Source organism: Dipteris shenzhenensis, chromosome 25 (genome assembly GCF_047967505.1).
Source record: "Dipteris shenzhenensis isolate YYH24624 ecotype China chromosome 25, Dip_SZ_1.0, whole genome shotgun sequence".
Classification (NCBI taxonomy): Eukaryota; Viridiplantae; Streptophyta; class Polypodiopsida; order Gleicheniales; family Dipteridaceae; genus Dipteris; species Dipteris shenzhenensis.
Window position 1 is genome coordinate 41590317 of NC_141620.1, and position 15805 is coordinate 41606121.

Below are 15805 nucleotides of genomic sequence, written 5' to 3' on the forward strand. Positions count from 1 at the left end.
AAGATACGGGGGCCACACAATGCAAAGGCGGACCAGAGCATGCAGGATGGGACGTTCAGCCCATCCCAGCTCGATATGACCCCCCGGATACAGAGATCACAAAGACCACACGCCCCGCCACAACGAGAGATGACCTACAGACACAGATACAAGATATCTTTGCAGAAGGGCCACTTTGGCATCTAGCTATGTATTTGATTTTGAGATTGAGCACTACTTTTGAGTTTAGCATAGCACTCAGCAAGGACCTTAGCAAGACCTTTGTTTCAGCCCACAGTGGCTTGTATGAGCTGTCCTTGGATTGTCCTTTGTCTCGTGTGCCCACAAGGCCTTTTCAAGATGGTAATGCATCTCTCTCTCTCTCTCTCTCTCTCTCTCTCCCCCCAAAATACAAAGGGGACAAAAAAGACTCTGACAAAGCCAGTCCAACAAAAGACCAACTATCACAATCATACATGAAAATAAGAGTGCTGCTAGCTCATCCCGTAGTTTACAATGATGGCAAAAAACATTCAATTATGATTACAAATAGCCTTAAAGCATCTGTCTTAAAGATTACTTTGGCTGCACATGACCTTGTATCAGAAAACCTGCACGTTATGTGTCTCATAAAGATAGACCTTTGCTGCTAGATCATCTTCCACTGTGCAACATAACAGAGTGCAATGTAGCAATGTTGCTGGAAAAATACAAGGTCTTCAGAGGCAAAACCATGGTGGTACTGCTCATGCATATCAAAGGCTCTTCCACATCACAGTTAAAATACCCTGGAAAATCTACACAAAAATCGAACACCCAAGAAATCTCATCCAGCTAATGCCAACCTGACAGCATGTCATCCCTTCATGTACTAGGAGCAGTTGGAACACCTCAAAAATGATCCAGTGCACTGCCCACGTGGTAGTCTGTCTTTTCTTATGGAGCTAATGCTAAAACTCCGAAATAGCTGTATATCCCAGGTGTTCTGCATCCAGCATCAATATTCACACTTACCCCTCTTCATGATCATCCACACAAGAAACAACACTTCCATCCCACAACCAAAGGCTACCCATCTTATCCTTCTCCTCTATCATCTCCTGTAGTGTCATCATCATCCTCATTGCCATGCTGCTCCCTACTATCTTGCCTGCTTCTCCTCTCTCTTTCATGGTCCATGGAGCTAGTGTGGAAGAAGTGAGGGTCCTCTTCCTCATCTGTAAAACAAACACACAAAATGTCAACTTATCAAATGTCAAAATAGGTATAAGAGGTTCTTTCTGTTATTGTATGGCACTTCGGGATCACTCTTAGCCTCCTACCTTCATGCAACAATTGCATGCACCATACTTCAAATCAATTATTCCATATCATATCCAATGCCTTCAAAGGTAACATCAGTTTAGAACCTATTTCCTTGTTTCCTTATGTTAACAGTCGGGGTGCCTCACTTGTGAGTACAATCCCAAAATAGTGTTGTTGAGAAAGAGAATGAAAGTCTATTAAAGTCTTCGGAAGACCGATGGGTCTACGAGACTGTGAAAAACCTGGTACAAACGAGCTGTGGTAGTGGAGCTACTAAACAAGCATCCACACCAATGCAAAATGCAAAAAATGCAGAATGGTAGTACTAAGTCCTAAGTGCAGAAGCCCAGATGCATGATCAAGGCAAAGGGGTTGGATGGAGGCAATCATACTTGCTACACATGTTATGAACAGAAGCCCCACAAAAGCTTTAAAGGCATCATGCCTTTTGAGACATGGTATGACAAGAAACTCAAAGTGGTCTATGTTAGGATGTTTGGATGCTTAGCCTATTTACATGTGCCTCAACACATGAGAGGCACATCGGATGATAAAGCTATCAATTGTATTGTGTCGGCTAGAGCAATGAGAGTAAAGGTTACTGCCTCTACAATCCTTGACACAAAGGATTTATAACAGTAGAAATGTGGTGCTTGCTGAAACCTCAGAAAAATAGCCGCAAACAGGTATGTTTGATGGATTGCTCCCACTGACACTGGACAGCAGTTCAGAACCACAGGTGGAAAATTAGCAAATCCAACATAAACTGCAGGATGTGAATGCGCCAGGTCAGGTCAATAATCCGCCCAATATTAACAATTATCAATGAAGAGAGAACTACTACACAGGAAGCTATACCAATGTCGAAGTGCCTGATGTAAACTATCCGCACCTCTCTATAGCATGACAAGGGCTGATTCTAGATATTCTCGTAATGAACATTTTGAGGATGCTTGGATGAGCAGCTTATGTGATAAAGATGAACCTGACAGCTTTGAGGATGCTCAAGAGAGTGAGACTTGAATTCGAGCCATGCAGGCTAAATTGGATTCAATCCACAAAAACAACACATGGGATCTGGCGGAGTTGCCCATAAGCAAAAAGGCTATTGGGACAAAGTTGATTTACAAGGTGAAATGAAGATCTGATCGTAACATCGATAGGTACAAAGGCAAGCTAGTTGCTAAAGGCTATTCCCAACAAAAGGGGATAGATAATGACGAGACCTTTGAAGTTTGCTCCCACTTCCAAGATGGCAATCATGAAGTGTGTTATAGCATTGGCTGGTCAATTCAGTCCAATTCACAGTACTCTCTATGCCAATAAAGACAAAGGGATCTGATCATAATCATCCTTTACGTTGGATTGGGACTGTTGCATTGTTACTTTGGAATTTAGATTATGCAGTCAAAAGAGGCATCGTCATGAAATACTCCGAGTATACAAGCCTCAAGGGCTGTTTGTGTACACAGGTTGAGAATGCAGAATTGTATGATTAAGATGTCAATGTATGATAGCATAGAACCTTTTGAAGCCACAAAAATACAGCCAGGCTGTTGGCTGCCTCTTTTACCCATGCAACACACATCCTACCATTTAGTTTGGAGTGTCACATATGAGCACAGCCCTAAGACCAGTCATTGTTATGCAGTCAAGCTTCTTAGATACTTGCAGGGCACCAGCATCTTGGATTGTTCCATCAACAGGGACCACGCGAAAACAGATTGGGCTGGTAAATACGATACTCAGCCGTCTACAAGTGGAAACTATTTCTTTCTTGCCAGCTCATGCATATCTTGGTTGAGTAAGAAGCAACCCACGGAAGCCACCTCATGTGACGGTGAATACAGGGCATGCTTCACAACAACAGCTGAGTGTGTATGGCTCAGGAGCTTGTTGGGGACTTTCATGGAAGTTTGCAATCTGAAACTAGACTAACCCTAACTGTGGATAACTCTAACTATTACAGCCTAGTTAGACAGTTCTAGACTCGTCCTTTCCAAACCCTTGGGTTGCAGAAATGAGTAATTCAGAACAGAAAGTACTTGCTTAGGCTAGAGCAATGCCGTTTACAAGGAGGGAGTACAATGCTGAAGTGCACAGGAAGTACAATGCGGAAATAGACTGGAAGTTACCTTTTTCAATTGGGGAGAGAGAGAGAGAGAGAGAGAGAGAGAGAGAGAGAGAGAGAAAGTCTGGGTCTGGACTTACAACAGTACTTGTGAGGAGCTGCACAAGAACAGAAAAAGTAATCCCTTATTGAATTTCAGCTGGAACCAAGAGGGCTTTATAACAGTGTATTGGTCAAAGCTGAGTACAAATGAGGCAGCCAGTCCTTTTATGAGATTCAGGCAGGCTGTTTTACAGCTTTGAATATAGGATAATTCCCCAAAATGCCACGCGGCATCTTGCTAGCAGCCTGAAGTACAAAGCACTAACTACAAAGCCAATCAAGAAGCCACTAAACTACCCCTTCTGTTGCAGTCCTCCCCACCAAAAAGAATTTGTCCTCGAATTCTGCGAAATCACTGGAACAATAGAGAAAAACAGTGAGGAGGATATTAAGATATATTCCCAAGTGCATAGTCCCTGAAGCCAATAATTTTCTCTGGAATGTATTGTATATGCCCTTCCTCACCCATAGGAGGCAGCTCCTCAAGGGCTTGTTCCAAGGGTCCCAAATATTTCTTCAAGAGTGAGACGTGGAATACATTGTGACTTCTGGAAGATGGGAGCAGTTCCAACTGGTAAGTCACTTCACCAACTCTCTGTGGTATCTATGAGCAAGTCTTTCCCTTCAAACAAGTATATCGGGACTTCTGGAGCCTGAGAAACACATAATCTCCCTCTGATCTTCATAGAATCTCATGGCCTTGGGCCTTAATCATATTATCTTTGCATTGATGTTCGTAAAGCAGTCATGTGGGGCAGATCATCCCTTGCTAGTTGGTTGGGCATTGCACTACCAACAACTATGGAAAGCACATGAACTTTGCAGCCATACATAGCTTCAAAATGGGCTCACCAATGACTATTATAGCGGAATTCAGCTAGCCAATCGTCCCAATTTGTCTGAGTGTCAAAATAGATCTGTCTAAGGTATTCTTCTAACCGTCTATTTATTCTTGTTGTTTGGCCATCAGTTTGCGGATGATCAGCTGTATTAGGAGTGAGAAGTGTGCCCATAGACTTGAAAAACTCTTGCCAAAAATGGCCCATGAATTTGGCATCATGGTCACTCACAATATCCTGTGGCAGTTCACGTGATTTGAAGACATTTTCCATAAATTGGGAGATAACCATGAGGCTGAGTATTGAGTTTTGGTGGGTATGAAATGTGCAGCCTTAGGAAAATCCTGTCATGGAACCGAATTGGCCCATTATATAGCTTGTAATGTGGATGATCAAGGCAATTGGGGTCCTGGAGGTCCTGAAATAAATTTGCAGCTGATCGGTCTGCTAGATATTCTACTTGAAATACATGGATCCCATCCTTATAGACAGAGGATAAAGTTCATGCCACATCCTAGAGTGAATCAGCCATTATATTCTCCTTCCCCACCTTGTATTTAATATCAAAATCATAGTTTTGCACAATGGAAAGCTACCCTCTGTTTGGGAGATAAATTACACTGAGATAGGAAATATCTAGAGTTCTATGATCAGTCTTTACCTTAAAGTGACTCCCATATATGTGGTGATGCCATTTCTTGATAGCATGCAATATGGCTAGCATTTCATTGTCATAAATATGGTAGCTCAGCTCTTTGTCATCCAGCTTCGGGCTCTCATAGGCTACACTCCATGTACTGTTTAGGACATCCCCAATGCCTCTATCACTAGCATCAGCTCAATGGTAGAAGGTTGAGAGCGATCTAGACATACGCGAACAAATAAGGATGAAGTAGGATGAGCCAAAAACAACAATCCGAACTGAATGTCGTTTGTATCAATTCAAGGTGATGGCATTTGGCCTGACTAATGCCCCAACAACATTCCAAGCACTCATGAATAAGATTCTACAGCCCTACCTCTATAAATCTGTCCTCGCTTTCTTTGATGATATATTTACTAACAGCAAGTCTAAAGTGGAGATATTATGCATGTGGCATTAAAGTGGACCCCAATAAGGTCAAGTGTGTGAGAGAATGATGGGAGCTTAAGTCAAAGCATTCTTTAGGCCCTGGAAACTCCTCTCAACAATGGAAGCCCAGAAAAAGGCCTCTTTCTTCAGCTAGTTAGTAAGGGATCCTGCAATTTTTGCAAAATGCTTGATGAACCTCCTGTAAAAAAGAGGCAAGCCCAATGTAACCCCTTAACTGAGTAGTATTTGTAAGGCCTATAGGAGCCATCTCTTTTGTTAACCAAGAGAATAGGGAAGCAAAAGGAGACTGGCTGTGTGTAATAAATTCCTTAACTTGTCTTGCCATTTCTCCTTCAATTCTTGAAAGCCTATAGGGTGCTTTATTTACTAGTTTTGACCCTGGCTGCAGATTAATTGAATGGTCGACATCTCTATTGGGAGGTAAGTGATGAGGAAGATCAGAAAAAAATGAGTAAACTGCTACAGCAACTCCTGTATATCCTTATCCTCCACCAGCATTTCATTGCTGACCTGTGTTTTAGCTAAATGTACAGCATACAGTCCACAAACACCCTTAAGGTCCCTTGCCAATCTATCGAACAATATAACTGTCCATCATGTGACCTATTTTAAGCCCATAATATGACCGATTTTCCAGACTGCAGAAACTTCATAAACATCTTGTCCAAATCCATAGAGAGCTCTCCTAAGGTTTTCAGCCATTCACAGGCCAATGCAATATCAATAGGCCCCATATCTAGAACCAGTAGCTTGAAAATAAAGGTATAGTCTTCAGAAAGTTTAATTTGAGTGGCTTGGCAACATTGTTTGCTGATTGGGTGCTCCCCATTAGCCACTTCAACTTTAAGCCCATGATCCAAGGTGGATGGGTACAATCTCACTGCTTGGACAGTTTGGGAGTTGATGGCTAGAGCCCATTATAGCCTCTGGAGAGATGATGTGAAAGACAGATTGAGTGTCCCAAAACATTTCATCATCCTCAACACAACAGTTACCTTCTGAATCTTGCCTACACCCACATAGAGCCACCCACCAGCTCAAATGGGAAAGAAGAGAATATACCTAGATGAATCCAAGAACATTCCCAAACTCATCCTCTAAAAACACAACATAGTGCAGTTTCAATCTCACGAGAGTCACTCATAAGATTGAGAACCATAAACTCCATCATGCATAGCAGGGACTTGCTACTATGACATCCCCACTGATGTCATCAGCGCCCAACAGTGGGTGTAGACCATGGTATAAAAGTATGCTCTCACACACACAAATCCACACACCCACACATACTTGAGCATCCATTTATACAAAGTCTTCATACTGAGTTTCTGTCGGCACTCCGGAGGTGAAGGGCAAACTCAGCCATGACGAAGGCTAGCACTAAAGGAGAAGGCTAATCAAAAAGTAGTCCAAATCTCTTCATTCAAGCTACAACTGCTTGTGAAGTCTAAACAATTTCATTTTAGTTTCTCCCAAACGAGCATCTAAATCTAAATCTAGCTGGTAGGGCAACGCACCATGAATAACCACCTCATGATTTTGGCCATCATTCACACAATCATGAAATTCAGAATCTCCTACTGGATTATCAGAGGCTGAATCATCATCAATTTCAAGAATTGTGCTGACCTTTGCCCCTGATTTGGCTTTGCACACACTCTGATGATCCAAGGTCCACTTCTCTACACAAAGATAGCACAGATTCTTCTTTTCCTTTCATCAATGAGGGCCTGAGATAATTGCTTTACCATCTTGTCTTTTCTTATCACCTACATCATCTTTGAAGAAGGTTTGAATGATGTCTTTGCATCCTCAGCCTTATATGCCCTTGTATGCCCCGTATTGCTGCGACACATTGTAGGATATCTACAAATAGAGACATTGTAGAAGATGCAAGAAGCTGTTTCATCAGTAGGACTACCTGTGGTTGAAGGCTTGGTTCCAAAATGGCCAATACCCAAGTCTTCTCCTTCATATTGCATTTGGCTTCAATAACTCAGCCAACTGCGTAGCCTCCTTGAGCGTGCTTGGCTTCTGTGCTGCCACATCTGAGACAATGTAAGGATGCAATCCATGAATGAATTCAAGCATTCTACTCGTATCATCAATGCCATGGATTGATAAGCCAGTTTCTAGAACTGCTTGACATATTTTTCAATGATCCTTGCACACAGGAAAGTTTCTGATACAAATCCAAAATCCGCTCTGAGCATGATCACTGAGTTTTTCGAGCCAGATAGTACTGACCAGTAGGACTAACGGAAGTAGCGGATGCAGGGACCCGTGCCAGAGTTAGAGACATGCCAGACTTGCCAGCGCACTGAGGCTCAAATCACGCTGGGAGACATCGCTTCCATGCTCAATAGAGTAGATACACGACTCACAAGAGTGGCTGCCGTGGCACTTGTTCACAGTAGAGCTACTGTCAGGAGACTTCAGCGGGCTGTACATGTCAACAGCTGTCAGCGCCCTATCAGCAAGGTTTCTACCACCACCGCAACCTCGCACACCGACGACCCCCTCCTAGGGACTAACGCTCTCAAGTGTTGGCTTCAACTCAGAGGGTTTTTTTCCTTTTGTGTACCGATGCCATTATGGGTAGGATTATGGATTTTGTATTTGTCCCGAATGTTGTTACTAGTTTAGTGGCTCCACCCATCAGTTCATTGTATCAATTTCTTTTAGTCTCATAGACCCTTTTTTGTCTTCCGAAGACTGTAATAGACTCCCTCCCTGTCTCTCTCTCTCTCTCTCTCTCTCTCTCTCTCTCTCTCTCTCTATATATATATATATATATAGTGAGCAATTCACTGTTGAGCTGCAAGCAATTCAATTGAAATCTCTCTCATCTAATGAAAGCGACATTATCTTTTGTCATTGTGTCTAGAACTACGCAAATGGGAAGAAAGAAAGGAGCTGAATGGGAATTTGTGGACACATTGAAGCCTTTGGGAAAGGAGTATTGCCCTCATCATTCGGATGAAGGACCTATCCGCATAAAAGCACATTTTCTTGGGCTGACGGGCCTTGGCGTTGAGAGTTGTACCTCTCCCCATGAAAAGGTGAGAGAAGAGATTGATGTAGATATGGCTGATTTGGGAGATGCCTCGGAAAGTGGTGCTGCAAGTGCAAGTGCATCTGCACGTGAGCCAAAACAAAGGAAACAAAAGCATCAAAGGAAGTGTTGATTTATGCATGGGAGACGCACAGAAGGATGCATACATTGCTTTCCGTCACTTTTTCTTTGCAGAGGACATTCCTCATTAGAAGGGTGCAGAGTCCTAATGTTTTAGAAATGGTTCCTGCAATTGGCCAAGTTGGGCCTAGCTTTAAGCCTCAATCTTACAAAGTTTTGTGCACAAAGGAGCTAAATATTAAGGTGGTATGCATAGATCAAGAGTTCCTACAACTTCGGGAGAAATGGAAAAAATATGGCTGCACTATAGTATGTGACGGCTAGTCTAACACTCGGCATCAGCCTATCATTAATATCATGGTCTCATGCATTTTTGGCTCAGCCTTCTTTAAGTTAGTGAATACATGTGAACAGTACAAGTTAGAGGAGTACATTGTTTAGATATTGAAAGATGCCATTCTTGATGTTAGGGCTGATAATGTGGTGCAGGTATGCATGGACAATACATCAAACTGTGTGTGAGCAGGAGAACTACTCATAGAGGAAGAGTGGCCCCATATTTTCTATACTAGATGTATAGCCATTGCCTTGACCTCTTGTTTGAGGACATTGAACTGCTTGCATGGGTGAAGCCAATGTTGGGACATGCCACAATTGTTGCTCGGAAGCACACGGTGCTAGCATTGTATAGAACTTTCAGCAAAGAAGGAATTAGTGAAACCTACACGGACTTGGTTTGCTTACATGTTTAACTTGTCGGATGAGAGAGTCTATAATGGATTGCGCTGCATGGTTGTGAGTGATGAGTATTGCAGGAAGAAAGTGTCACGCACTGTGAAGGCACAACATGTGTCTTCCATTGTATTGGCGCTTCATTTTAGCAAGAACAAAGATTTCAAATACAATGGAGCCAAACTCCTTACAAATATTGATTTAAGATCAGGCTACCAACAAGAGTCATTGTGAAGATATGTGCACCTATTCTACGTTTGGCTGATAGAAAAGGGGCTACCATGGAACTTGTATATGAGCTCACTGACCAATGGTCGAGAAGATACAAACTATGGATGGGATAGACTCCTCAAAGTTGGCTGATGTCGGAGCCTTTTATGTTAAAGGTGGGATGCGATGCACTCTCCATTGCATGCGGAAGCTTTTGTTCTCAATCCTATATGGAGAGAGAGAAATCCAGATGGTGACAAGGCGGTAGAGGTCTACATCTCCTGATGTCACCTAGAGAGAGAGGGCCTTGCTTATGGGTGTGCTCGCCCAGTGAGTGACACTAGGGTAGATGAGCGAGGGCCTGTGTTGTGGGTGTGCCCGCCCCTATGAGAGTACGTTAGTGTGGCTTTCCAGTGCCTCATGCGTCGCCACGTAGGCCAGGAAGGTTCCCAAGAGGGGTGTGAGGCTGTGTGGGAAGATGTGCCCCATTGTGCTGCTCTTCGGCGCCTCTTATGGGCCTCTTTTGTGGGCTGTGGAGCAGTTGGTGGACCAACCTGCAAATCGGCCACAATGGCTGGATACAGTCCCCTATTTTTTTTTTGTGTGTGTGTGTGTGTTTGGGGGGGGCTCTTTATAGGGCCATGGGCAGCCCTAGTGGTGGGTCGGCCCACCTAGGCTAGTCCGCCCTACTACCAGGGGTCGGCCCTCCTCTAGCATAGCCGACTCGGCAAGGGGACCGCCTATATATAGGCCCCCCATTCCTCCCTTTGTACATCATCTAGTGGAGCAGCACATCACTGCAAACCAGCGCCTTGTGGGGCATGCCTTGTTGAGCAATACTAGGAGAGGGGTGTGGAGCGGTCCTTCCGCTCTTTGTGCCTCCATTTGTTGTGGTTGAGCTGTCGAGCAGCCTGTTTATGCAGATGTTTTCCCCGGGTTGTAGCGGGGTTTTCTCAAGAGATCACTTGCAGTTCTCTTGTGCCATTCTCTCCTTACCCTCTTTCTCAGTCTGGTGTGTGTGAGGCGTGCCACCAGATCCTTCCCTACGACCCGACCCGCACCGGCTTGACATGGGAAGATGCCTCAAAACCCTTGGTTTGATGCCAAGTGCAAAGAGACGCGAGCCCATCTCACACGGGAGCGAGCCTTGAGTCAATTGACGTCATCTGAGACACAACGGATCTTCCAACGGCTGACACGGTGTAAGAGGCAAGCTTTCCTTCCACACAAGATGGATGAGATCATCAGATTCTTTCGAGGAGCAAATCCAACTACTAGATGGTGACTTCTTTGGAAGGAGAAGCCACCCATTTCCATTACTGACCCGAGGGTTATGGCACACTTATCTATGCTCCTTATACGATGTCCCGAGGCAAGCACCACCAGATATGTTCTCTATGCCCTGAGGCAAGCACCACCGGATATGTTCTCTATGCCCCAGCCCACTACATGTCATTTGTTTACCACACAGAATGTACGGGCTGCACTCCGCCGGCTTCACAACTAAAAAGCGGTGGTGCTCCAAGACAGTGGAAACCCGTGGTCAAGGCTATTGACTATTTGTTTGGTCTTATCAAACTTTTGTATACTCTGTGACTTATGTGGTCAAGGCTATGGACTATTTGTTTGGTCTTATCAAACTTTTTTATACATAGTACCAAGACAAAAGGAATCTCGAAGTTATTACATCCAGCTTATGCCAAAGAGAAGTGTCAGAGACTACTTGTATCTCTTTTATGAATTGAAGAGTTAGATTCATGACAGAGTCAAGATCAGACCCTATTTGAGGATAGTATTTTCAAAGTTGGCAAGTTGATAGTCATGCGTCTGATTTATGATCTTCAATTAGGGAATTGAGTTATGATAACTAGTCACGATTATCAGTTATGTTGCATGATGAGATGATCAAGTATCCGATCCTTTATGACGGAATTCCACGTTGTCATTATTGACCAAGTATTTAAGTTTCAATTTAAATTGTCTCAGTTCCAGAGGAGTTTCAGTTATGATATACCTTTGTAAGACTAGAATAAGTCCAATCATACAAATTTAGAAATTTTGTTGTTCTAAAGATCAAAAATCTACAAAGAAAATAAAAGAGAAAATGAAAGAGAAGAAAAAAAAGGTAAACAAAAACTTTTATGAAAAGCAAAAGGAAGACATACTTAGCAAGCAAAGCAACACTTATGTCGTCATCACCAAGCATAAGCAGCTATACTGGGTTTCTAAAGACCCACGGAGTCTCTTGGGCAAACCCAGTGCTTACTAAAATACGTCAAATAAACAAAAGAGAATGAAAACAAGAAATAAAGAAGAAACGAAGCAGGTGACAGAGACAGGATTAAAAATTAAAAAATTAAAAAAAAATAAATAAACAAAAAGAAATAAAATAAAATAAGAATAAGAATAAATGAGAAAAGTTTCAGTTATGATATTCAGTTTTGTTGTTTTCTTGTTATTGAGCATGACATGCTCAAGTACCAGCCCTCAATATGGCAGTATTTTATGGTCATTATTGATCCAATATTTTCTTCAGAATTCTATTATTCAATAGTTTCAATTGGGATTTGTTTATTACAAGACCTCTTATGGTTTCTCATGGATTATTATGGCCAAAGTGAAGAAATTTACAGTTCATCTGTCAATTATATGTCCTTTTGGACAGTTTGAGAACTCTCCAAGTTTATGTCTGACCAGCATGAGTATCGGTATGGAGATTATCACTTCATTCAGAAAGATTTGAGAGGATTCTCAAAGAAAGAGGATATGGAAAGATTCCAAGAAACAGTTTTATTAAGGCTAAGTATCTCCTTTATGTTGATAAAGCTTGCCTTATGAAGATCTAACCCTTGTATGGCAATACAAGGAGAAAAGTGGACTGTTTTCTTGAAGAAGACCCCTCTCATGAATGAGAAGTCAATGAGTGTGATATGCCCAAATATTGGCCATGTGATTTATTGCTTCCTTTTTATTCGGATTCAAAGATGGAGTTGTTAGAATTATTGGTATATTCTAGGCAGTGGCCAATGTAATGTAATAAGTAGGTTAGGGGTACGTCTCCCTCATTGAGGTTTTTCCCCCTAACCACAATCAAATCCCTAACTACGGTTAGTGGATAGGATAAGGGTTTGGTCACTTAGACAAAACCCCACTCTTTCTTGTACTTCTCACTTCTTGTATTCAGACGTTCATTTCACTCTTGCTCTCACTCTTGCATTATGCTCCCCTTTGTCTCACATTTGGTATTAGAGTAGGTTCTTCCTACCCGTGCTCATGCCTCCTACCTCCATCCCGCTCCAACTCATGCATTCCTACAACCCCCGTACGACTGTACGGGTTCCGTACCTGCTCCTGTAGACCCCCGTACAGTTCTACACAGTTCCATTACCAAGCCATCCATACATCTATCACACGCCGTACATCTGATGTGTGTCGTCCTTACCTGCCAATCGTCGTACCTACCAATCGCCTGTACGGATCCCCGTACTACAACGCCGTACAACCAGCTCCCGCATTCCGTACTGTCCTCCATAACCAATCGTGCAGGTTGTTCTACAAATGTGCGCCATTCCATAACAAGCATTTCGTACTAGCACCCGACTCCCGCATTCTGTGTACGATTTCACTGTACAACCCATACGGATTTCGCCTATCTGCCATACAACCCATACGAGCTGACAGTCCCGCACCAACCGTACCTTGCGCACCAGTCCGTACACTTTGCAACAGCATTGACAATCCATACGCCGTATATTACCATACAACATCGACCGTACATCGACCGTACAACTTCTCTAACTTATCTATACTATGTACGGATTCCGTACTGCTGTGGAAGCTGTACATTGCAGTTACCGTACATACGAAGTGTGCAGACCGTACGTTCGTACCTAGTCAGGACACATTTTGTGTCCATACACTTTGCTAGCTTTTTTCCTTGCAGGTGTTTTTGGCAAGCATTCGTGCAGATAGCCATTGTTTGGCTTGCATTAAGGGAGCACATTTGAGGCATCTTTTGTTGCAAGCATTGCAGTCAGGTTGCAAAACCTGCTCCAAAAATTTGGAGCTTTTTGGTTTTGCTTGCAATCTTGCAGGAAAAATTTGGGGCTTTTGCAGTTTTTGCAGATAATTGCAAAATTTGGGGCTTTTGGTAGATTTGCCCCCTTTCAAGTGCAATTTCTTGCAGAAATGTGGGGCTTTTGCATTTTGGATGCAATTTGGTAGTTGAAAGATCATTTGGGAGATTTGCAAGAAATTTTAGACTTAGTGTGAGTCAAATTGCAAACTTTTGCCACTTTTTGCGGATATACTTTGCAGATTTTTGGGCATTTGCAGAGCATTGTGTTGCATTTCAAGCCTTTGATAGGCTGTGACAGCAATTGTCACTATTGGCAGATTTTTTTTTTCGGCAGACTCTAGTTGTGCACTTTACATCCAAGGAAGGGATTTTACTTGTCTAGTTTGCTGCGTTTTTTGAGTTTTCCGACAGAAATGGCTCAGAACAACCCCAATGAGGTGTTTGGAGTCCTCACACAGGAGGATAAGTTGGATGGCACCAACTACTCCTTGTGGAGTTTTATAATTCGCAACATCTTGGTTGGCAGACATCTTTGGGATTATCTCAATGGAGATGAGGCAAGGCCAAATACTGTGACTACGCCTATCACTCCTACAGCTGGAGGCAAGGGTAGAGGTTAAAATGCAGCACAAGTGATTGCAACAGTAGCTGCTACTCCAATGACTCCCACAGCAGATCAGAAAAGATGGGATTCTAGGGATGCACAAGCTCTTTCTGTTATTTTATACCTAGATGAATCCAGGAACATTCCCAAACTCATCCTCTAAAAACACAACATAGTGCAGTTTCAATCTCATGAGAGCCACTCACAAGGTTGAAAACCATAAACTCCATCATGCATAGCAGGGACTAGCTACTATGACATCCCCACTGACGTCATCAGCGCCCAACAGTGGGTGTAGACCATAGTATAAAAATATGCTCTCACAACATACAAATCCACACACCCACACATACTTGAGCATCCATTTATACAAAGTCTTCGTACTGAGTTTCTGTCGACACTCCGGAGGTGAAGGGCAGACTCAGCCATGATGAAGGCTAGCACTAAAGGAGAAGGCTAATCAAAAGGTAGTCCAAAATCTCTTCATTCAAGCTACAACTGCTTGTGAAGTCTAAACATTTTCATTTTAGTCTCTCCTCAACGAGCATCTAAATCTAAATCTAGCTGCTAGGGCAACACACCATTTAAGATAGAAAGAATTATCACAATACCAGTAGGCCGCAACTTGGACGAAAACTTCACAAGGTGAAATTTGCATGTCCGCTAATACGGCACAAGCATATACCTAGATGAATCCAAGAACATTCCCAAACTCATCCTCTAAAAACACAACATAGTGCAGTTTCAATCTCATGAGAGTCACTCACAAGGTTGAAAACCATAAACTCCATCATGCATAGCAGGGACTAGCTACTATGACATCCCCACTGACGTCATCAGCACCCAACAGTGGGTGTAGAACATAGTATAAAAATATGCTCTCACACATACAAATCCACACACCCACACATACTTGAGCATCCATTTATACAAAGTCATTTTATCTGAGCATCCATTTATACTTGAGCATCTTTCTGTTATTTTATCTTTCTGTCAAGAGGTTCATTATTCCTCACATTTGGTCATGCGAGACCTCGAAGGCAGCTTGGGAGATTTTAGAGAGCATGTTTGCAATAAGAAATGATGCTAGTGTTTCCTTCCTAAAGAGAGAGCTATCTCACACATATGGATAAGGGAGATTCCATCAATCCTCACCTCACAAAACTTCAACATTTGAGGAAACAGTTTTTGAACATAGATGAAGTTATTTCGGATTTAGAAATGATTACCACCACTCTGAATTCTCTTCCTGAGTCTTATCTCAGTTTCCACACCTCGCTAAATTTGTCACTGAGGGAGACAGCCTCTCTCTTTTCACAGATAGGTAGGACTTTTGTTGCAAGAAGAGCAGACAAGAAAGTTTGTGCATTCCTGGCAAGTAAGGGGTTACATAATAGTCCCATGGAAAGCACCCTCTGCATCAAGAAGGATGGGGGGGATATTTTGGTCAAATGAGGAAATAATTGCAGATTTCAAAGCTGAGTTGAAAGCTGAATTTGACATGACAGATTTGGGCATGTTAAATTTATATTTGGGGATTCAGTTCATACAAGACAAGGGTGGCATCGTTATGTCTCAATCCAAGTATGTGCAAAAGCTCTTGGATAGGTTCAACATGCATGATTGTAAGCCTATAGCCAACCCCATGGAGCCAGG

The 15805-nt window shown here is 42.7% G+C and overlaps 1 protein-coding gene across 2 annotated transcripts in view; it reads right to left on the bottom strand.

Annotated features, from left to right (window-relative positions):
• Positions 1 to 447: 447 nt before the first annotated feature.
• Positions 448 to 15805, bottom strand: part of LOC147885896 (protein EMSY-LIKE 2-like) — a 60459-nt gene continuing 45101 nt past the window's right edge. The window contains exon 10 of one of the 2 annotated variants that reach the window (XM_087396756.1): positions 448 to 1196. In XM_087396756.1, the coding sequence (XP_087252882.1) occupies positions 1057 to 1196 (140 nt within the window). In that variant the 3' untranslated portion in view covers positions 448 to 1056. The remainder of the gene's footprint in view (positions 1197 to 15805) is intronic. The other variant, XM_087396755.1, reaches the window with a different exon arrangement.